The 23278-nt window shown below is 37.4% G+C and overlaps 1 protein-coding gene across 1 annotated transcript in view; it reads right to left on the bottom strand.

Annotated features, from left to right (window-relative positions):
- The window catches only part of TAF1B (TATA-box binding protein associated factor, RNA polymerase I subunit B), an 83245-nt gene that overhangs the window by 16652 nt on the left and 43315 nt on the right, over nt 1-23278 (bottom strand). The window contains exons 9-12 of the mRNA XM_023199157.3: nt 11361-11508; nt 4936-5113; nt 4293-4339; nt 1866-1956 (exon numbers count right to left, since the gene is read on the bottom strand). Of these exons, the coding sequence (XP_023054925.1) occupies nt 1866-1956; nt 4293-4339; nt 4936-5113; nt 11361-11508 (464 nt within the window). The remainder of the gene's footprint in view (nt 1-1865; nt 1957-4292; nt 4340-4935; nt 5114-11360; nt 11509-23278) is intronic.

Here is a 23278-nt window from a genome sequence, read left to right as displayed (position 1 = left end):
CTTCTCAACATCTTCTATAACAGCCGGAAGTCATCAAAGCAGCCTCTTATGCTGTTTTGTTTTCAACTATTGTTTATTAGTGTTTTTCATAATGTCATGCATAGGAACCCATGCTTAGATATAGAAAATGTTTTAATAATTTTCATCTGACAACATGAATGATAATATTCAGAGAAACAAAGAAAAACTGGAAATTTATGTCAACATGGGGGTGGGGAAGGGTGAAACCGACAGGTGACAATCATGCACCAGAGCTCTGTGCCTGAGCAGCAGTTGGTAGTGCTTCGCATATTACTCAGCAGTAACTCAAACTGCACGTGTGTGTCAGCCCTCAGCACATACTCTAGGAACAAGGACCTTGGAAAGGGGTCCCCTCGATAGCCTCCACCTTGGGGCCTGGTACCTCCCTGGAAAGTGCCATTTTATAACCAGACTTACTTTCTTTGGCCGATAAATTATTCCCTAAAGTAGCTAAAAGCCAGGAAGTCTTAAATGTGCAACTGATATAACACTGCAATAATGAACTGGGCCTCCAAGAGCTATGCTTTAAAGTGTAGGCTGGTGTCTGGCTTGGGGTAAGGAAAGCCCTGTCACCACTGAGACACCAGGGTGGAATGGCCCCTAAACACCCAGTCCTCAGGATCTGTCAGGACTAACCCCAGCTAGCACCACAGAAAGGAAGGCCGATTCTCCAAAATGACCAAGACACATAACAAACTCTCATTCCTGCTGCTATTCTTGTGCCCACTGAGAGCCACTGACTGAAGAGCCACTCCTTCTCTGATGAGGAGGACGGGGGCCCGGTTTCCTGGAAATCCATGGGCGGTTGGGATAAATTCCACTCCACCCCTCTTCTTCATTGTGCATCGATCCTGCATACTAATAGGGAACCTGTCACACTTCCCTGCTTTGGAAAGCATCATCTCCACAGTGCCTTTTCCATTCCAAGAGTCTGTTTTTCTATTTAAAAGCCCTCTGAAATTTAGAGGAAAAATAATCTAGTTCTACTCTCATACTGGAAAATTGAGTCTTAATGACAGTATATAAGTGGGCATTATTATGTTTTTTTTACTGATGAAGAAATAGGAGCTGAACGAATTCTCATTTCAACTAATTTGGGGAACCCTGATTTTTCTCAAAGGATATATAAAATTACTGAGTCGAATGAGTATCACTGTAAATTTACATTAAATACAGAGATGTTACCTTTTTCTTCAAAGCCTCATAGAGACTCAGACTCAACAAAAGGTTAAGTAACTGGCCCATGGGCACACAGCTAGCTTGTAATGCAGACAGAATTCAAACCTAGCACTGCTTATGCTCTCTCTACTCTACCACAACGAGCCCACATCACAATGACAGTTCAAAGAAAGGCAGTGACACTGGCTGAATCAAATGGACTTGCTGTCTGCTGTGTTTTAACTTTCACAGGGGTCTTTATTTTGGGGGAACATTCCAATTACACGTGTTGCAAGGTAACATTTGTAATCTTTTTAATATTGGGGAGCATAGATGAGAAACGACTAAATATTTGAGAAAGGGGAAGAGGGAGGAGTATGAGAAATATAGGCAAGTCTCACGCAAACTACAAAAAGATAAATTATAAAAAGTATACTGTGGTATCCTGCATTGGATCATGGAACAGAAAGAGGACATTAATAAAAACACTGGTGAAACTCACATCAAATCTAAAGTTTGGTTAATAGTAATATAAAAAAGAGAACAGTTAGAGTGTAGGGCTAATATTTCCAGAAAAAAAAGTCACAATGCAGATCAGTGTATACTGATGAAGCTTCAGCTTTCAAATGTAAAGTAACAGACACAGAAGTAAAGCAGGTGCATCTAAACCAGGAAAGAGAACATACTTGGCCCTTGCTTCTTCCCACTTTTGTTTTTTCTCATCAAAAGCTTTCTTCATAATTTGGTACCACTTTCTGAAATCAAACCATGGTTTATCTGAAAGAAATAAAATCCAAGATTATTAACCAAATAAATCACACTATAATATACACTGTTCATTTGAGTTTTCATTCACTGACATAGCTAAACATTTACATACTAGCTCTTGGAATCTACGGATGGAGTCATTGTCTCTCTACTCTAACAGGACTCTCCTGAGAAATCTGTCACTCCCTCCTCTAAGTTCCTACCTATATTGTAGCCCCAATTAAATTATACTGAAATCATCTTTTTACACGTCTGCTTCTCCTAGACTTGACTATTACCTCCTTGAGAACAGAACACATTTTGTTTGCCACTACAAAGAAGGCCTGCTCCTCCCCTCAAAGCCAACACCCAGCACCGTGCCTGGCACACAGTGGTGTTCCAATATGATGAATATGTGTATTAAGGAAAAAATGATTGATAAATGTGTAAAATGATACTACAGTAGCTGAACCCAGACTTCCAGTTTCATCAGCTCCTATTCCCATTCCTCCGAATTTTAATTCAAAGAATCTAGAGACACGTAAGAAAGTGGACTGCATTGGACAGTTGGTGTGAGTGTGTGATTAAGACGTAGACGTCAGAGACAACAGAACTGAATGCAGTAAAGTATAAAAACTCACTCCTCACTCTTTCACTCCATATAGGGATTATTCTCCATTATTCTCCGGGAAGGTAGTCTCTTTCCATGTCTAACTAAAAATCTTTTCAACTGGCCAATATAATAATTGTTTAATCCAATATGACCTTGTACATCATACAGCCACAGAGGAGAGAAAACTACCAAAAGAATTATAAGAATAGAGGAAAACTATAGTAATCAATAGAACTCATGGTTCTTTGACCTGGAGTAAGTCACAACTTTTCTTTTTTTTTTTTTTTGAGACGGAGTCTCGCTCTGTTGCCCGGGCTGGAGTGCAGTGGCCGGATCTCAGCTCACTGCAAGCTCCGCCTCCCAGGTTTACGCTATTCTCCTGCCTCAGCCTCCCGAGTAGCTGGGACTACAGGCGCCCGCCACCTCGCCTGGCTAGTTTTTTGTATTTTTTAGTAGAGACGGGGTTTCACCGTGTTCGCCAGGATGGTCTCGATCTTCTGACCTTGTGATCCGCCCGTCTCGGCCTCCCAAAGTGCTGGGATTACAGGGTTGAGCCACTGCGCCCGGCCAGTCACAACTTTCCTAAACCTCAATCTCCCCATCAACAATGCTAGGGGCAGGGGATGGTGATTAGCAGACAGAGCAGAGAGAAATGACAGTGATCTTCGCCCTGCTGACAGCATGGATTTATTTTGAGGCTTACAAGGGAGACAGGTCAAAGTACTCTGTTTATTCCATACGTCTGCGTAGTAAATTATCACCTTTTAGCATTAGCGGGGATATTAGAAGACAGCTAGTTGAACCTTTCACTCTACATAGAAGCCAACATGAGCAAGGTACAGAAAGTAGTATTTTATTTTGCACATATTCTGGAAAGAACATACAAACTGATTGCTACCAATAAATCAAGCCTCTAAAACCAATGAACATAAATCCTAATGAGAACATTAAGAAACTGGAATTGAATTAAATAATTCACATATTCACCATACTTCACTGAGTTGCTCTTAGGCTAGTCACTATGTTAGGCACTAAAAATACATTAAAAGAAAAAAAGAAAAAAAAGATATGATCCCTCCCTCCAGAAGCTCACACTTCATTTGTCTATCTGTCTATCACTTATAAAGTACTTATTAGATGCCAGATGCTCTTCTAAGCACTTTACAAATATTGGCAATCTAATAGGGACCATTAGTTAGACCTCAAGGTACTAAACATCTAGCAGAAGTCTGAACAAGAGTGACTGTGGCAGAGGTTATTAGTTCTGATTTGGGAAGAGGTAAAGCATTGTGAAGTGGATAGGTGTGAAGACCAGACAGAAGAGTGGTGTTTACGCTGCATCTTGAAGCATAAAGAAGGATTTGCCAGTGACTGAACAGGAGTTGGGGTAAGAAGGAAAGAACATTTCAGACAGAGGGACCAACAACAGCAAAGGCTGAAAGCATCAGAATAGACAGGATGGTCACAAAGCTACCTGTAAATTCATGATCTAGCATGGCTGGTGAGTAGAAGTTGGGAATACAAAGCTGGCTGGTCTTACATATAATAGGGACTCACTGATATATTTTAGTACCCTAGAGATACAAGTAGGTAATTATATGAAAAAACAATACTGGTACAATATGCAGGTTGTATACATGTGTATGCACATGTGTATGTGTATATTTTTCAAAGTTGTTTGCCAACATTTATTCCATCTTTTAATCTATCATCTATGACCACTTTGAATTTGAATGATAAAGAATTAAAATACCTTTTTTGTTCTTTTCATTATGTTTTTCAGCAAGATTAGACAAGGACCTGGAGATAACAATAAACAAATCAATTTATTTAGAAGTCATGTATTTGGAAAGATAAATTCTGAATTCTTCTGAGAGAAAAGTATAGAATAGTATTTGAAGCTGATACCAAGTTTTCATGGAGAAGCTATCACTGAAACAGAGAAGGAGACACTATAAATACTGTCACGCTTTGTTGGCATTTGGGAGGGGCGACATATTAAGATTCCTTTACTTTCTAAAATAATCTTTGAGAACACATAATGCCAGGAGCCTAAAGGGATACAGACAGAGATTTATGAAGATACTTAAAACTAGGAAATCAGTGGAGCAAAGAGGAACATTGCTACTTAAAGAATAACAGGTATAAAACATGATCAAACAACTGACAACCAGCTGAGTCAAAGTACTGTGTAAGAAGTAATTGTGACTACTAGTCAATGTTCTATAACAATTGAGAGTCTCCATTTTTTGAGATAACATATAATTAGGTAAATACAGTACACATTTTTTCTTTATCTCTTTTTTAAAAGTGTTTTCATGACATTTAAAGCTTTCTTAAAAAACTAAGATCAGCACCATAAAACGTTACTTATCATAAAATTGATGTACACTTACCACTCTAAATTATCATCCAATAGAAAGAGCAGTTTCAATACCACCACAATGATAGCTACAGCTTGTACATCATACTTAACAGTTTTTGCCATTTTAGCTATAGGATCAAATGTCAGAAAATCCACTTCTCCCATTCCAGTCATTTTCACCACGTGGCAAGTTAAGTTATGCATTTCATCTGAAGAACAAAACAGTAAAATGTAAATTAAATTATTTGGCAACTAGATCATCCCCAATGTATATATCCATAAAAAACCCTTTATCTTAAAACACAACACTATACAAGAATTCAGAGACACACATTTTGTGAATAAAACACCAAAACATGGCATCCGTATAGAAAAATGAATGGTAGAATCTTAAAATGGCGTATCATTCCCTATTCCGACTTCCTAAAACATCTACTATTTCTAGGACACATCCTGGCATCTGGCAGCCACATACCAGCTGTTTCATCCACATCTCTTGTCTGTGTTTCTATAGCAGTGTGTGCTCACCTAAAACTAACTCCACTCCCTTATAAGACCAAAAGCTTCTCTAGCAATGTATGTGAACTGGCTGGCATCCTGGATGGCACACTAGAAGCCCTCAACAAGTGTTTAACTAGACATATTACTTTCCAAAAGAAATTATATCTTCAGCATAGACTACACCTATTACTCAAGACTGAATAACATGGGACTTGGAACCAGAAAACCTAGGACCTATATTTAAGCTTTCCAATCATTAGCTTTGTGACTCTTGGATCAGAGTCACTTAGCATCAGTTTCTTCACTTGTAAAATGGGTTATGAGAATAAATTGAGGTTATGCTCCAGTGAATAGACTTTGAAAACTCTTAAAGTTACTAAACAAAGAATTTCTGTACTTCCCAATCTAAGTATGTAAGATGTGACCACAGCCTACTCTAATCAATTTCAAGTATGATAGCCATTATTTATAAGAGATAATGAGCTTGTATGGAACTGAACTGAATCTCCTACATGCATTCAGCCACCATGTCCTGTTAATTCCATTCTCTCAAGGTGGCATATAGTACCACAGTTGAGAAGAGACTACGGAACCAAACTGCCTGGACTAGAGTCCCTGCTCCATCCCTTACTGGCTCTGTGACCTTGGACATGTTATATAACCTTTCTGTGCCTCAGTTTTTAAACAATCTATCTAAAATAGGAATATGAATAGTACGTGCTTCATAACGATTGTGAAGACTGAATTAATGAATACACCTAAGGCACTTGGATCAGTGCTGACTGCTTTCCAATCCATCCCCTTTCTTCCCTTCACTGTTGCTCCTCAGGCCACCCTTAGAACCGCTCTCCCTTCTCTCCCTTTCTCTAGTCTTACTCTCCTGTGGCGGCCCAAACATCGTATTCCCCTGCTCCATGAACTCACTAAAGCCTTTAGCTCCCAGCCTAATCTCCACAGTTCCCCCAAACAAGCCATATTCTCACTTGCCTCTCTGCTTTGCACAGCTACTTTTGCCCCTTTGCCTAGAAAGCCAGTTTCTTTCCCCCATTCCTCATCTCAGGCTTTGCCTGGCTGAAGCTCACTCATCTTAGAGAACTTGGTTATACCAGTGACTTCCTCTAAGAACAGACATGATACCACAGCCTCCTGTGACTGGCCCTCTTCTGAGTGCTAAAGCAGATCTCCTGGCACGTACCCTTCTATTGCACTCAGTTAAGGGTTTATCTTTCTGTTTCCCTCTTAAACTTGAGGGTGACTCAATCTTGTTTTATTTGTCTTCCTAACTGCTACGACCCACACATAATTGGTGCTAATTACATGTTTAAGATAAAGAATAAATAAAACACAAAATTAATTTCTTTCTTGAAACATTTAAGTAAAAACAATTTTTGCTGATTAAAAAATGCTTTAACATAGAAACAGAACACATATAACAATGATAATTCAAAATACAGCATCAAAGAATTTTTATGTCTACCAGATTCTGATAGCTTGGCTAAAGTTTTCACTTGGCTTTTATTCTTCCAGCAAACATTTACTGAGCAACTACTGTGTTCGGGTACTTAAGATACAGACACAGTCCTTTTCCTCAAGTCCTTTTCCTAATGAGAATGCAATACGGTACAGGCTGTGACAAAGATGGGAAGGTGCTTTCAGGAAATGCAAACAGTCCAACAAGGCTTTAGTATTGAATGTGAAGAGACTGGCAGGGCCAGACAGTACAGGTCTTTGTGAGGCAGAGAATTTGGACTATTATACTATTAAGATAATTTCAATTTACAGGTTTCACCTGAATTTACTCCTGGGCTTCATTCAGATGCAAAAAGATGAGGAGACAGAAAATAAAGCTCAATTCAACAAACATTTACTGAGTGTCTACTAGGTACAAGACACTGTGCATTAATATAATGGAGGAAATTAGAGAAATGAGTGATAGACAGGACTCTTGCACACAAACATGTACACTTCAAACATGGGGAAAAATTAATTTTAAAATACATGCACTAAAATTTTAAACATTATTTATATTGGGTTGTAGAAGCTATAGTCCCTTCTCAGATAATTTAAAAATCAAAACCATATTAGTATTGTTATTCTAAAAAATGACATTTCTTGAAATATTTCTCTTCTTTTAAAATTAATATCTTGGTCAGGTGTGGTGGCTCACGCCTGTAATTCTAGCACTTTGGGAGGCCGAGATGGGCAGATCACCTAAGGTCAGGATATCGAGACCATCCTGGCTAACACAGTGAAACCCCGTCTCTACTAAAGACACAAAAAATTAGCTGAGTGTGGTGGCGGGCGCCTGTAGTCCCAGCTACTCGGGAGGCTGAGGCAGAAGAATGGCGTGAACCAGGAGGCAGAGCGTGCAGTGAGTGGACATCACGTCACTGCACTCCAGCCTGGGCGACAGAGCGAGACTCCGTCCCCCCCAAAAAAAAAAATTACAAAAATTAGGTGGACATGGTGACAGGCGCCTGTAATCCCAGCTACTTGGGAGCCCGAGGCAGGAGAATCATTTGAACCTGGGAGGTGGAGGTTGCAGTGAGTCGAGATCATGCCACTGCACTCCAGTCTGGGTGACAGAGTGAGACTTTTGTCTCAAAAAAAAAAAAAAAAAAAAAAAAAGAATTAAGATATTGAACTGCTCCCCTTATGCCAAAAGTACAGATTAACTAAAAAGCAACTGGAAGAAATGATGAGAATGGTAGCAAGGACAGTATAGGGTCTTGGAAGGGAGCAGAGCGTGGGAAGAGCACAGGCCTTGGAAGGGGAAGACTGGGTTGTAGGAATCTACTCTGCCATCTACCAGCTGGGTGTCCCTAAACCACCCTAAGTCTCATCTGTCAAGGGGAAGCCTGCTTGTCCTCCCTTCCCACCTTCACAAAGGAGAGAATTTATATATGGGCACTTTGGAAACTTCAGAAATTACACACATGAAACAGAAATTACATAAATGATCACGAACACCGTCAGAAACTCTCTCCAGCAGGCTCGTGGGTGACAATGGGAGGAACCATACTAGAGGGTGGAGAGTGCATCTGAGCTCACTGATGGCCATCAAAGGGGCAGCGCTTACTCAGGCAGGGCGTGTGTGACATACTTGCTGAAACCTTTCCCCGAGCCCCAGAGGCTACCGGGTCACCTTTAAAGGCATTGAGGAGAGGCAGCTATCGCCCCAGCATGTTTAAAACCACTTTTAGCTTTCTGGGAACACTAAACCCTATCTTTGTAAAAGTACCACATACACAGATCTCTTTTTGATCAATGGCACCGCACAACTGATGGCATTACCGAGAGCAATATTTGTAATTACAAATGGCACATTCTGGAAATACTCTTATCATCTTATATATGGGTGGTTTGCAAACCAACTCTAAACATTTTAGAATCTAAATCCTAAGATATAGGGAGTATCATAACTTAATTTGTAGATCTATGTTTTGTTTAAAAAAAAAAAAAAAGGCCAGGCTTGGTGGCTTATGCCTGTATCAATCCCAGCACCTCAGGAGGTCAAGGCAGGAAGATGGCTTGAGCCTGGAGGTTCAAGACCAGCCTACGGAACATGGCAAGACCTCGTCTCTATTAAAAATAATAGCAACAAAAAAAGCTAGCCAGGTATGGTGGTGCATGCCTGTAGTCTCAGCTACTCGGGAGGCTGAGGTGGGAGGATCACTGGAGCCCAGGAGTTCAAGGTTGTAATAAGCTACCATCACGCCACTGCACTTCAGCCTAGTCAACCGAGAAAGACCTTGTCTTTAAAAAAAAGAAAAAGCTTATTGCACTCTCCGTGCATACTAATAAGTAATACAACTCAATATAGGATATTTATAAGACACATAAAGGTAGGAGAAAAAAAAATAACATGTGTTACCCTAACTTAGAAACAGCCACTTTAATATTTTAGTATATTTACTTCTAATCTTTTCATGAATGTCTTCATTTTATGTAGCTGTGGTTATGTTATATGTTAATTTTGTAATTTGGCTTGACTTTTTATTATAACATAAACATTTTCCATGCTTTTATGAACTCTTCATAAACATTATTTTAAAAGCTACATACCTAATGTTCCACTGAATGCACACACCACTGTTTACATAACCCTTCCCTTTCTTTTGGATATTTAAGTTGTTTCTGATTTTTCAATATTATAAAGGGACTAATAACATTTATGTGTAATTTTTTTCTATATTTCAAATTATTTCTATTGAACAGTGAGAAGTGAAATTTTTCTACCTCAGTTTTTTATAATACTGCCTCCAAAAAGTCACTTAATAAATATCAAATGACAATAATGTCTCTCTGCATATTATAATGGATTTATTTCTACTCCTTACAGGAAATGTTAGGCAAGAAAAACAGTTAAACTATAGATATCAGCCAGAAAACCTATCGTCCCCTCTCTGTCTAACAATAAACATGTGAGATAGATGCTTGCTTGCTATTAACCAGGCTGCATCAGTTATAGATGCTTGCTTCCTATTAACTAGGTTGCATCAGTTATTATTTTGATAATCCCTGGCATTCCTTCCATAGACCAGTATTCGCTCTATAAACTCAGGATTTAGAATATAAGACAGCATACAAGAACTTTCTGTACTTGAGAGACTCATCAAAAAAGCAGAAAGAAAAAAAATCCAAAATAGTAATTCTGATATACAACATGTCCAAATGCAGAAATAAGATCTTCTAAATTCTGGAATCTTAAATAATTACTGATTTCTGGAATCTCAATAAGAGCCATATTCCTTAGCTTTAGAAATGTTACATTTGAAGAATTTAAATTATTTTTGCTCCTGTTTTAAAAAAAATTTTAAATTATGACAATACTTACATTTATATACATGTTACTACATATTTATATTCATATTTATAGTTACTGTACATACAATTTTGTATATTGCTTTTTTCACATAACACACGTATTTTTCTCTCCTATTAACAACACATTCAATTACATTTTTTACATTGCTTCAGCAATGGTATAGTCACACCATGTTTGTATTTTCTCTTAAGAATATAAGTCCAAAATTTCTCATATTTCTAGTCTAACAAGAAATTCAGGACTGGATTCCACCAGCAGATTCCATTGAGGTTACCTGTGTGTTAGTATACTATGAACCAGGTATAGTGAGGCTCTTTTTACATTTTATGTTTCACTGCCTTAAAGAGCTCAATATGATCTGACCAGACTTTGATCTCCATTTGTTTTATGGACTGGATATATTATCAAACAATAAAAATGTTACAGAGATTAGCTTCTAGGATTTTTTAAAAATTAGAATTCATTATGTAATAATAATGCTTCATGCAAATTAAAAAGTACTGTTTTGGGATGGGGGACAGGTCATTAAAAACATATACTGAAACATTTGGTACTTTACTTGCACTTAGCAAACTTACCATAAAAAATCAAACATGCCTGTAATCCCAGCACTTTGGGAGGCCGAGGCGGGCGGATCACGAGGTCAGGAGATCGAGACCATCCTGGCTAACATGGTGAAACCCCGTCTCTACTAAAAAATACAAAAAACTAGCCGGGCGAGGTGGCGGGCGCCTGTAGTCCCAGCTACTCGGGAGGCTGAGGCAGGAGAATGGCGTGAACCCGGGAGGCGGAGCTTGCAGTGAGCTGAGATCCAGCCACTGCACTCCAGCCCGGGCCACAGAGCGAGACTCCGTCTCAAAAAAAAAAAAAAAAAAAAAATCAAACATATTCTTTCAAGCATAAATCCCTCACACCAAAACAGAACTCTATTTCTGAAAACTCTGTTTCTGAATATTGTCCCTTTAACAATTTTAAAAGGTCTGAATTATTTTAAGAAAGAATTTTGAAATTAAGTTTCATGTTACCCTGGACCTTTTCAGGTGGTTCTAATAGTCTGTGATTTGAAAAGTCTGCTTACCATAACTCTAGTAGTTAAAGTGCCCCCACAATATATGCCACACACTTACCAGGGAGGTTGACTTCCATCAAGTATTTCATACACAGTATGTTGGGATGAAGATAGCAGTCTTCAGTTATGTCTGGAAAACGAGGCAAATCTAAAAATGTGCCAACTTCAATTGTTTTTTTATAGATATCCTCGTAGTCAGGCCAAGACTGAAATAAAAGAGAGATCATCATAGTTGCAATTTTTGCAACAAAAATTATTTTTAAAAATATGTTCTGATTTAGAAAAAGTCAAAAAATAACAGATGCTGGTGAAGTTGTGCATAAAAAGGAACACTTATGCACTGCTGGTGGGAATGTAAATTAGTTCAGCCACTATAGAAAGCAATTTGGAGATTTCTCAAAGAACTTAAAACAGACCTGCCATTCAAGCTAGCAATCCCATTACTGGATATATACCCAAAGGAATATAAGTCATTGGCACATGCATGTGTGTGTTCATCACAACATTATTTACAATAGCAAAGACATAATATCAACCTAAATGCCTACCAACAGCAGACCAGATGAAGAAATTATGATTCATATATACCATGGAATACTACACAGCCCTAAGAACAAGATCATGTCCTTTGCAGCGACATGTATGGAGCTGGAGGCCATTATCCTAAGCAAATTAATGCAGTAACAAAAATCCAAATACTGCATTTCTCACTTACAAGTGGGAGCTAAACATTGAGTACACATGGACACAAAGAAGGGAACAGCAGACACAAGGGCCTACTTGAGGGTGGAGGGTGAGGATCAAAAAACTACCTTTACTGCGCTTATTACCTGGGTGACAAAATAATCTATACATCAAACCCCCACGACACGCAATTCACCCATGTAACAAACCTGCACATGTGCCCCTTGAACCTAAACTCAAAGTCAGAAAGAAAAAAAAATTTTCTGATTTAGCAAGTAATATGTTCCAAGCCAGAGTATTTGGAATGCTTAAGAAAAGAAAAAGGAACAGATAAAACAAACATGCATTCACTGAAAAAAATTTGGAATTTGGAGAAAAGTATGAAGGGAGAAAACTGCCATAAATCCTTAATATTTTAACTCAGCAATTTTAAATGATACATACTAAATGTGAAAAGCCACTAAAATTCCATTTGGCTCGTAAAACTCTTACTGGGTTTTCCCATGACATGGTAAAATCACTACTTCTTTCCTTAGAAGAATCTGGAGAAAGGATGAAAGCTACAACCCAATCAGAGTTAAAATGTTTTCATGACTGCTCTGATACACAACTTCCCTCTCACCTTTCTCACCTGCACTCTCTCATTACTCTTCAAATTCAGAGCTAACAAATGCAGCTCATTGTTACATAATATTCATGTGCTTCTATATGGGAGTAACGCCAGGCTTTAAGTCTAGGAGTTAAAAATCCACAATTCAACTTTATACTAAACTAGCCCACATAAAAGTACATAAGATTCTCTTACAAAGTTCAGGAAAGCTATGAACAAATATTAATATATTAATTCTGTCTAGCGCTTACTTTAAGAACTCAAAGTTTTTGCATATATCATTTGTATTTTTGCAATTTATAAACATTCCTAATATTAATACTGCATGTAATTTTTCATTTGCTCATCTATTCTCATAAAAAATTTTAGTTTAGAGCAGCCGGGCGTGGTGGCCCACGCCTGTAATCCCGGCACTTTGGGAGGCCAAGGTGGACGGATCACAAGGTCAGAAGATCAAGACCATCCCGGCTAACACGATGAAACCCTGTCTCTACTAAAAATACAAAAAATTAGCTGGGTGTGGTGGCGGGTGCCTGTAGTCCTAGTTACTTGGGAGGCTGAGGCAGGAGAATGGCGTGAACCTGGGAGGCGGAGCTTACAGTGAGCCGAGATCGCACCACTGCACTCCAGCCTGGGCACAGAGCGAGACTTTGTCTCAAAAAAAAAAAAAAAAAAAAAAAAAAAAATTAGAGCCTATTCTATGCAAGGAATTAAGGAATTGTGCAAAGTACTTTGGGAAATAAAAACATGAATAAGATAATCTCAGAAATAAAAAGATGAATAAGACAATTTCTTTAAGGAGTTGACAATCGAGAAAGGAGATAAGGCTTGGATAAATAACTACAGTACAAAACAGAAAATTACTGGGTTATAACACACATGTGCTTGCGGGATTTCAGGAAACTAACATTTCTGATATGGTAGAACACTATTAAAATTGAGTCTAATATAAAAATTTTGAAAATCCATTTTGCAGTATCTATTAAAGTTGAGCATATGTAGCTCCTAGGTCAAGGGAATTCTACTCCTAGCTATGTATACCCAGCAGAAATGTGTACCCATGACCATAAAAGACATGTACTGGGATGTTCATAACAACACTATTTGTGACAACTGTAGCCTGGAAATTACTCAAATGTCCATAAATTACTTATCTACAATAGATCAGTAAATTGTGATATAATCTCACAATGGAACAGTATTTAGTAAGTGAATGTGCTACATACGAGTCAATCTTCAAAACATAATGTTAAAAGAAAAAAGCCAGATGCAAAAGAGAACAATTCCATTTATATAAAGTATAAAACTCAGTAACTCTGTCCCCAACCTCTGTTAGAAGTCTGGATCTGATTACTCTAAGGGTGGGTAGGACAGGACTGGAAGGGAGCACGCAGTAGAGCTCCTGGGGTGCTAGTAATGCTTCTCCATGAAGCTGGGTGCTGGGGATGTGACTGTGTTCAGGTTGTGAAAATTCATCACACTGTATATACATTTATGATGTGTAGACTTTCCTGTGTGTCTATTTTACCTCAATAAAAAGTAAAAAAAAAAAAAAAAAGAAGCTTCATACATCACCTTTGTGGGAGAAATCATCGTTCAAATACAAAGGTGGAAAGACCTCAACGGTACAGGGGTATACGCTTATACAGAAACAATTACACTGTTAATTTTCAGAATTTATAACTATGCTTGATTTTCCTGTGCCTGAAGTTAAAATCTTCTCTGTATTATATTTATTTTGGTACAACTATTTCAATAGTTAAACTCTTACATTTCCTTAGGAAAAATGCCTTCAGTTTACGTTATATTATCAACATATGATTGATCTGTAGCTGAAGAATACAAAGTAATTTTCTGTTAATCCAAAGTAGCAATGTGGCATTTTAAGATTTTCTTTAATGTTGGGATACAGTTAATCTACTTGTACACTAAAATACTATTAATTGTATTTTAATCTGTGAATTTTAAAAAGAGAAAAGAAAAATAAGTTCTCAGCGACCTTTGAAAAGAACATGCCTTCTTTTTTATTTATAAAATTAATTAATTTAGACCTCTGGTTCATTCTGCATAGAATTTGAAACATCTTTTCAAGCTAAGACAATTTAACATTACTAATAAGATTTATGGCAATCTTAATCCTTTTAAATAATGCAGGTAAGAGATGCAATTAAGTACTTTTATCTGCAAACAAAACACTAGAGTGGTAAATGTCCCCCTTAGAAAAAAAATCACCTAAAAAATGATTTAATGGATGATAAATTCATGACAAGTATGTGTAAGGTCATTAACGAAAAGCCACTTGGTAGGTTAAAAGGATTTAGCATATTTTCAAAACTTCCACACTAAAAGCTGATACATCAAACTCAACATCTGGTGACAAAGAGGCCACTATTCTTTCAAATATGAATTGAGGAGAAAATAATTATCAAGTGTGCTTATCCAACTATTTACCCTATAGATTAGATTCCAGATTCTGCTAGTCTCAAATCAGTATTATAGATTTCATTTTTTAAAATTTCTTTTATTTTTAAACAGAACTAACTTTTCCTTTTTGAGTAACACTCAAAATATTTTTTTAAAGGTGGCTAAAGGGTTTTCAATCCCATCCCATTTTCTTTTAACCAATCTTGTCTCATTGTTAGGCATTTAGGTTGTTTGCCATTTTTAAACCAGTATAAATAAAGCCATGATGAATGTATGTTAGCAACATTTAAATTTGATTATAAAAATAACACATCAACATTATAGAAAATTTAGGAAATATAAAATTCTATACTAAAAGATAATAAAAATCTCTGACAACTTGGAGAAACCCTCTGTTAGGATCTGGGTGGACTTTCCTCTCAGTTCATTTGGGCGCATCCATATTTATAACATTGGGATTTAAATTCAACAGCCTATTTGACATCTCTACTTGGATTATCTCTCTAGTATGTCAAACTTATATATCCCAACATCTTCCACATCCCTAAATTTTAATCCCTCCAGCAGTGTTCCTTACCCAGTCACAAAAGCAAACATTTAGGAACATCCTTGACACCTCCCTTTCCTCACACACCATGTTCATTCCATTCCATAGACTGTTCACTCCACCTGCAAGCTTGGTCTTCAGTGACAGTCCTTCTCATCACAACTCTATTCCAGACCCGAACTATCAAAAACCTCCTGACAGTCCTATATCTGCTTCTACCTCTTTGCAACTGGGAGCCAGGGTAAGATTTTATTTTATTTTATTATTTTATTTTTTTGAGACAGGGTCTCACTCTATTGCCCAGGCTGGAGTGCTGTGGCATGATCACACTCACTACAGCCTTGACCTCCTGGGCTCAAGTGATCCTCCTGCCTCAGCCTTCTGGGTAGGCTGCGACTACAGGCATGCGCCACCACACCCAGCTAATTTTTGCTATTTTTTGTAGAGATGGAGTTTTGTCATATTGCCCAGGCTGGTCTTGAACTCCTAGGGTCACGCAATCCGCCTGCCTTGGCCTCCCAAAGTGTTGGGATTACAGGCATGAGCCACTGCACCCAGCCCAGGGTAAGATTATAAAATGAAAATCTGGTATGTCTTTCCCATACTAAAATCCCTCTAATAGTTTACATTGCTCTTAGACCAAGCTCCTGCCTGTCTGAGAGCTTTTGTACAAACTGGATTAAGAATATAGTTTCATCTCCTAAATTTTGACCTAACATTATGTTTTGTGAGAATTTTCTAATGCCACGAGATAGCCTGTGAGAACATCATTTTGAGTGGCTGTAAAATATTCTTCTTTTTGAATCCATCATTTCCTTATTACTGGATATTTATGTTAGATATACATATCATGCATCATATTAAGCAGCTAAGAAAACATGCTTTGATAGCCTGTTTCATGACTTAGGAAAATATTCATAGTACAATACTCAATTTTTAAAATGCAGGAGACAAATTTGTATATATGCTTCAATCCTAATTTTGCAAATATGTTTATGCACATTAAATAAGACAATCAAAAATAGCAAATGTTAATGGCATTCATGAGAAATCAGACTGTAATTTTCATCTCCTTCTTTACACTTCTCATTATTTTCTACATTTCTTCTAATTCTGAATACATTACTTTTATAATAAGAAAAAAATAACATTCAAAAATATATTATGGTTGTCTAAAAAATTAAACACAGACTTACTATATGATCCAATAATAGCACTTCTGGAATTGAAAGCAGGGACGCGAACAAATATTTGTATACCAATGTTCCTGTTAGCATTGCTCACAATAGCCAAAAGGTAGAAATGACCCAAATGTACACCAATGAATGGATGAACAAAATGTGGTATGTATGTACATAAATGTATATATATTTTATATAAGATAAAGCTGGATATTAGCAAGTAGTATAGATTTTGAATGTTTTATATACATCACAGAATATTATCCAGCCTGAAAAGGAATGAAATTCCGACACTAGCTACACTATAGGTGATCCTTAAAGATATTATGCTAAGTGAAATAAGCCAGATGCCAAACACAAACGGACAAATGTTGTATGAGTCCACATTTATGAGATACCTAAAGAAGTCAAATTCCTAGAGACAGAAAGCAGAACGGGGGTTACCAGAGGATGGAACAAGTGGGGAATGGGAAGCTGGTGTTTAATGCGTATGAGTTTCAATGTGGGAAGATGAAAAAATTCTAGAGATGGATGGTGGTGATGGATGCACAAAAATGTAAATACACTCAATACCACTCAGCTGCACACTTACAAATGGCTAAAATGGTAACTTTTATGTATATTTTGCCACCAAAAAAAGTATAAAATGCAACCTAAGTTATCAGACAAGGTGGCAGGAGAAAAAAAAAGAAAAAAGGAATCTAAGTAATGTCTATCTAAAGGAAAAAAAAAACACTCACAACATGTTAAAGAGGTCATAATTAGAAGTGTAATAAAGCTGAAAATTTAAAAAATTCAGCATATATGAAATCTACAGACATTCAAATTTTATACCATTTGCTAATATCTACTTTTATCTTACACAAAACCTCTTATAAATAGAAATATACCTTTGGGGGAAATATGGAGTTATTGAACTATAATTATTAAAAATGTAACACCAAGAGATGTGTCTACATTTCCCAGAAGAAGAAGCCTGCCAGAATCTTATCTGTTAGATACAATGTACTCTGTCAATGACTTACACAGAGAGTAGGGATACTTCTATCTTTTTAGCCTTGATTTTCACTATTTTCATATATGTTAAACTCATAGACCAGTTTCTCAATAGATATAGTTCCCAAACAGTTTTAAACAGAATCCTGTTTAAAACAACACATACTTAATAAGGTATAACAGCATTTTGTTTCATACCGATCTGTTGGTTATCTGCTAATTATACCTCAACTCTTCTGTGGGACAAGGTGAAATAACAAAAGACAGACAGACATACAGATAAGGCTTATGTGCACTGCTCAAAGCACAATCTCCATCAGAATCCCTTGCGAGATGCTTCCAAAAACATCTTCTTAGATCCCACACTATACTTACTGAATCAATTTCTGACACTGGGTCTAAGAATCTGCAGTTTAAACAAGCTCTCCAGGATATTCTTAAGCACACTAGAGCCTGAGAGCGTCGAGATTAATGAAATTGCTATGGATCCCCAGAAAACAGAATATGCCAGTTTCAGGAAACAAGAAATAAAATGCAGAGGCTATTTTTCTTGTAGACAGGAGGAAGTGCTCAGATAGCTTTACTCTCCAAGTTTGGAAAGAGAGGCACATATACACATTCCAGTGAGGCTGAGATGATGGTAGCCAAGGGCAGCGGGAGGCGGGGGCACGGGGAAGTGGGCCAGGAACACAAGAAAACACCAGCTGGCTTATCTTCTTCATGCTGTCTGGGAGGGAAGAGTAGAAATGAGGGAACCTGATAACCTGATCATTATGCTCACCTCAATTTCCCTCAACTAGACTTGAAACCTGTCAGATTATTATGCTAACAAAGATTGCACAAACAATCCCAAGCATTACATGTGGCCTACAGAGTAAGAAGGTGAATAAATCTAGAGTCAGGTTTGAAGACTCCGGGCAGATCAAAACAATCCAATAAGGCCTTCATTTGAAGGTGCTTAAGAAATGACTGACAGCTCTGGAGGAGACTTTTTCTTCCTTCAACCAAAAGAAACCCAGTTTCACAAGGGGTGTAAGATTGCTCCAAGGCAAAATGAATCATCCTGGCTAAGTGCCACGCAGTGGGTTTGGCTGACCCAGTATTACATCTTTTCTTTTTACTCATTCGGGGAGAAGATCAGAATGCTGTTGATCAACATTCAAAATATTGGAGATGTACTTCAGAATAAATTTTCAGTTTCCTCTTTATCCCTTCTTGCTGAGTCTAGTGAGGGATGACGAAATGACTAACTCTTGAGAGGATTGAGAAACACTGCCAAGGACTGTGGTAGAACAGTATCTATGTTACACATTATCTATTTTTAAACTGATTTGTAGGTTTAAAATATATAAAGAAAATCAAGGCTGAAAAGATAGAAGTAGACCTATTTTAAGTCACTGACAGAATAAATTGTATCTAATACAGACAAGTATGTCTAGACCAAATACTTTGGTTCCTTCAATGATCTGATTATTTGGTATGCTGTGAAGAGATGGTGCCCCTGAAAGATAACTAGATTTTCAGTTTATTCTACGAGGTAAACTGAAAGATTTTTTGCTAGAAGTAAATACGGCTTCAAGTCAGCACCATACTCCAGAAAGTTGAGTCACAAATGGAGCAGCAGAAGAGGCAGAGGCAGAAAAAGGAGAAGAGGGTTATCTCCAAATTAATTTAAGTAAATGAAACGAACTGGCTATCTACCTGGCCTCACGAATCACAACTAAGAAAAAGGAGATGGCTGGAAAGACTAAAATTTAATTTGCACACCTCTCCTGAGCTCTGCTCCTAAGTCAGGGTAATGGCAGGAAGACTGAGACTCTCACGCTGCTTGGAAAAAGAAAACAAACCACATCAACACTCTCTGTATTCCATGTCCCTCTGCTTTAAGTGAGGTTTGCCAGATTTGTTGTAATTAAGACAGAGGGGCCACTGAAATACTAACACAACAACTTAATGGAAAGAAACAGCCCACCTGGGATAAAGGTTTGAAAAGGGTTTTTTTGTTTTTTGTTTTTTTTGGTTTTTAGATGTGCTCTCAACTTTCTGGAATAACAAAAATAAAACAAAACCAAACACAGAAGGAAAACAGTCCCCAGCAGCCCACACACAAAACTCGACTGGCATATCTTCATCGCCATCTCCTAGCACAATTGCACCTTTTGTCATTTCTGGTGGAGGTACAGCTGCTGAAGAAGCCAAGACTTAGTGGAGAAAGCTAAGGCATGGAAGGGGGGAAGAAAATGCTTCCTTTGTTAATGAAAAGCCGTTTCCATTTAAAAGTTTCAACATACTATAGAATAGTGAATGCACTTTTGTGAGCAAAAGCAAAAAGCACACAATGAAGAAAAGCTGCCTGTCAATTAAATCAACAGTCATCTGAAGGCAACACAAACCACCTCTTCTTGAAATAAGAGGGAAGGAAGGGAGGAAAGGAGGGAGGGAGTGTGGACATTTACTACACTTGGCTGAGGATGTGTCTAAAAGGTATAATAAATGTGACATACAGGGCTTCTAGAGTGACGCAGGTCCATTTCATTACAATAGTAAGAAATCACAAGTTTAATACTTTTTTTAAAAGACCACAAAGCTACAATAAATTGTTCCAGCATGCATTAAAAACAGAGTGCTTGGGAAAGCATTTTATTGAATTTCACAAATTTACAGCGAGTTTATTTTCCTTCATGAAGCAATACTTTAAGACAGGTAAGGACAGGCTGGAGTTTCTGTTACACAACAGCAGGCTCCTGTGATAAACCTGATTACAATACCCTGTCAGAGGCAAACTTCCTGCTCAGCTATTTAAAAAAAAAAAAAAAAAAAAGAGTGCAGTGCCTCACCCTTACTTACTCTTATTGTTGTTTTGAGGCAAAGATTCAGCAGAGAAAAAGCTAATGCTAAGTGCACCTGTTAATCCAAACAGATATCAAGACTCTCCATAACAAAGGAAAATTAACGAGCAATAAAACTACCAGAAGTAATGACAAAGCACTGTAGTTATTTATGGAAAAAGAATAAAATGAATTCCACATGTCTCATGATGCATAAATAGTTAACCTTGCATTTTTAATCTGCTAGACTTTTCTTAATGACAGTAAACCTACCATGTAGTAGAAAAAAATATGTTATTTTTTTTTCTTTTGAGACAGGGTCTCACTCTGTTGCCTAGGCTGTAGTGCAGTGGGACAATCACATCTCACTGCAGCCTCCACTTTCTGGGCTCAGGTGATCCTCTCACCTCAGCCTCCTGAGTAGCTGGGACCACAGGCAGGTGCTGCCACATCCAGCTAATGTTTGTATTTTTTGTAGAGCCAGGGTTTCACCATGTTGCCCAGGCTGGTCTCAAACTCCAGGGCTTAAGGAATACTCCCGCCTCAGCCTCCCAAAGTGCTGGGATTACAGGCGTGAGCCACCATGCCCAACCGCAAAAAATATTTTTTTTTATGTTCAAAATCTAGTCTTCTGGGGGTTTGTGGTGAACATATTGCTTTATGTGAAATATAGTCTTGGCCCTGAGGACAAGGCCTTTTTAGAAACGTGTTGTCAACTTGCACAGGCAAACACAAACCTTAAAAACAAATACAAAATTATGAACTGCTGACCAATGAGGATTTGCCAACTGAACAGGAGATAATAATTTGTTTTGGCCCCAGGATCAGAGCTGGTAAAAACCTATTGGAGTCCTCCTTAATATGTGTCTGTTCTCCAAACACTCTGCTGATTGTTGCATAGCCATGTTCCAATTTCACATATCCGTAGCAATGAAGTTTAAAAGATGGTATCAAGAAGAGTAGATAATCTCAAAATAATTTCTATTTGATTTTGGAAGGGTTATATGATTACTGTTGCAGCAGATTTACCTCTGCCATTACTTGGTTTAGTTTAGGCTAGTGTAAAACCAAGTTCCCATTCTCTCCTCCTGGGAGGGAGAGGTGAGGGAACCCCAGGCATACTGGATACTGGGGCATAGTGGCCCAGGATGAAACAAAATCATCAGCTTCACTTAGCAAACATGAGGTATGATTCTAAAAGAAATATAAATGTAGCCTCAGATATATTTTCTAGCCTGAGTAATTCACTATTGGTTTCAGCATATCGGTAAGAATCTGAACTAGTAACTTTTACATATGAATGATACTGACACACCCATAACTCTTATTTTTAAATGTCCTTGCTTACAAGCAGAAGTTATATCCCTTATATATTTACCACTAAAATTTAACAGAATGTTTTTTCTTTAAATTTTTCTTAACCAAATGCCACTATTTAGTGGCCTTCTGATATATTGTATAATAAATACATCAGAAGCAGTCTGGAAACTTCCTAACTGTGTGAGAAAAACTCCCCAACAGATCAATGTGAATTTTTCTGAAAATAAAGTGTTTAAACTTACTGTTTTATAGCTATTTCAAATCACGTAATCAATAAACACAGACTGTCCTTATTTTGTAGATGGAATTACAGGTTTTATAGAATCTATAATATAGATTCTAAAATAGAAGCATTAAATATGGTCTTTATTATGCTCAATTAATTTACACTTTTAGTTAGGGATGTAAGACATACACAATCAAACCATGCATGACATACTCTCTTTTACTCCTCTCTTTTATAAATTCTATTTAGACAACATCCTTTGCTGCCTTTGAAATTTTGAGAAATGCAAAATAATACATACACTGTATCTGTAAGCTATGAAGCATGATAATAATAAATGCCTATGAATCCACTACCCAACTTAAGAACGAAAACATCATCAATATTGTTGTATCTACCAGCGTACTTCTTCCCTGTCCCATCCCTCTGTCTCCCCCTCCAGAGGTAACTACTTTACTGAATTTTGCTCATTGTTAACTTGCCTTTTAAAAAGACAGTATTATACCATAGTATGTAGTTTTCTGAGCTTTGCCTTTTTTTTAAAGTTATGATTATTATTTGAGACAGGGTCTTGCTCTGTCGTCCAGGCTGGAGTGCAGTGGCATGATCATAGCTCACTGCAGCCTCGACCTCCCAAGGCTCAACCAGTCTTCCCACTTCAGCCTCCCTAGTAACTGAGACAACAGGGCGAGCCACCATGTCTAGCCTGAGCTTTGCCTTTCACACTCTATATAATGTTTCTTAGGTTCATTCACGTTGCTTGTAGCTGCAGTTCATTAATTTTCATAGTGGTTTAATGTATCATTATATGACTATATCACATTTTATTCATTTTCCTGTTGATAGACATTAAGATTGTTTCTGGTTTGGCTTAGTTTTTCATTACTTAGCTACCTTGTTTTAGTCTTTTAAAGTACTCAGGAGTAATATAACTTATAATCAATGATTATAACTTATAATCAGGTCAGGATGGATATAACTTATAATCAATGATTCAGAAATAAAATTACACAGATACACAAGTAGGTAAGTAGACAGGGAAAATGGCACAAATGTTCAAACAATGGTATAAAATGCTAACAACAGTTAAATCTGGGTACAGGATACATGGGTATTCTTTGTACTATTCTTAGTTTTGCAACTTTTCTATAAATCTAAAA

The sequence above is a fragment of the Piliocolobus tephrosceles genome, chromosome 15 (genome assembly GCF_002776525.5).
Source record: "Piliocolobus tephrosceles isolate RC106 chromosome 15, ASM277652v3, whole genome shotgun sequence".
Classification (NCBI taxonomy): Eukaryota; Metazoa; Chordata; class Mammalia; order Primates; family Cercopithecidae; genus Piliocolobus; species Piliocolobus tephrosceles.
Note: the sequence above shows the minus strand (reverse complement) of the source record. Positions and strands in the feature narration are given on the sequence as shown.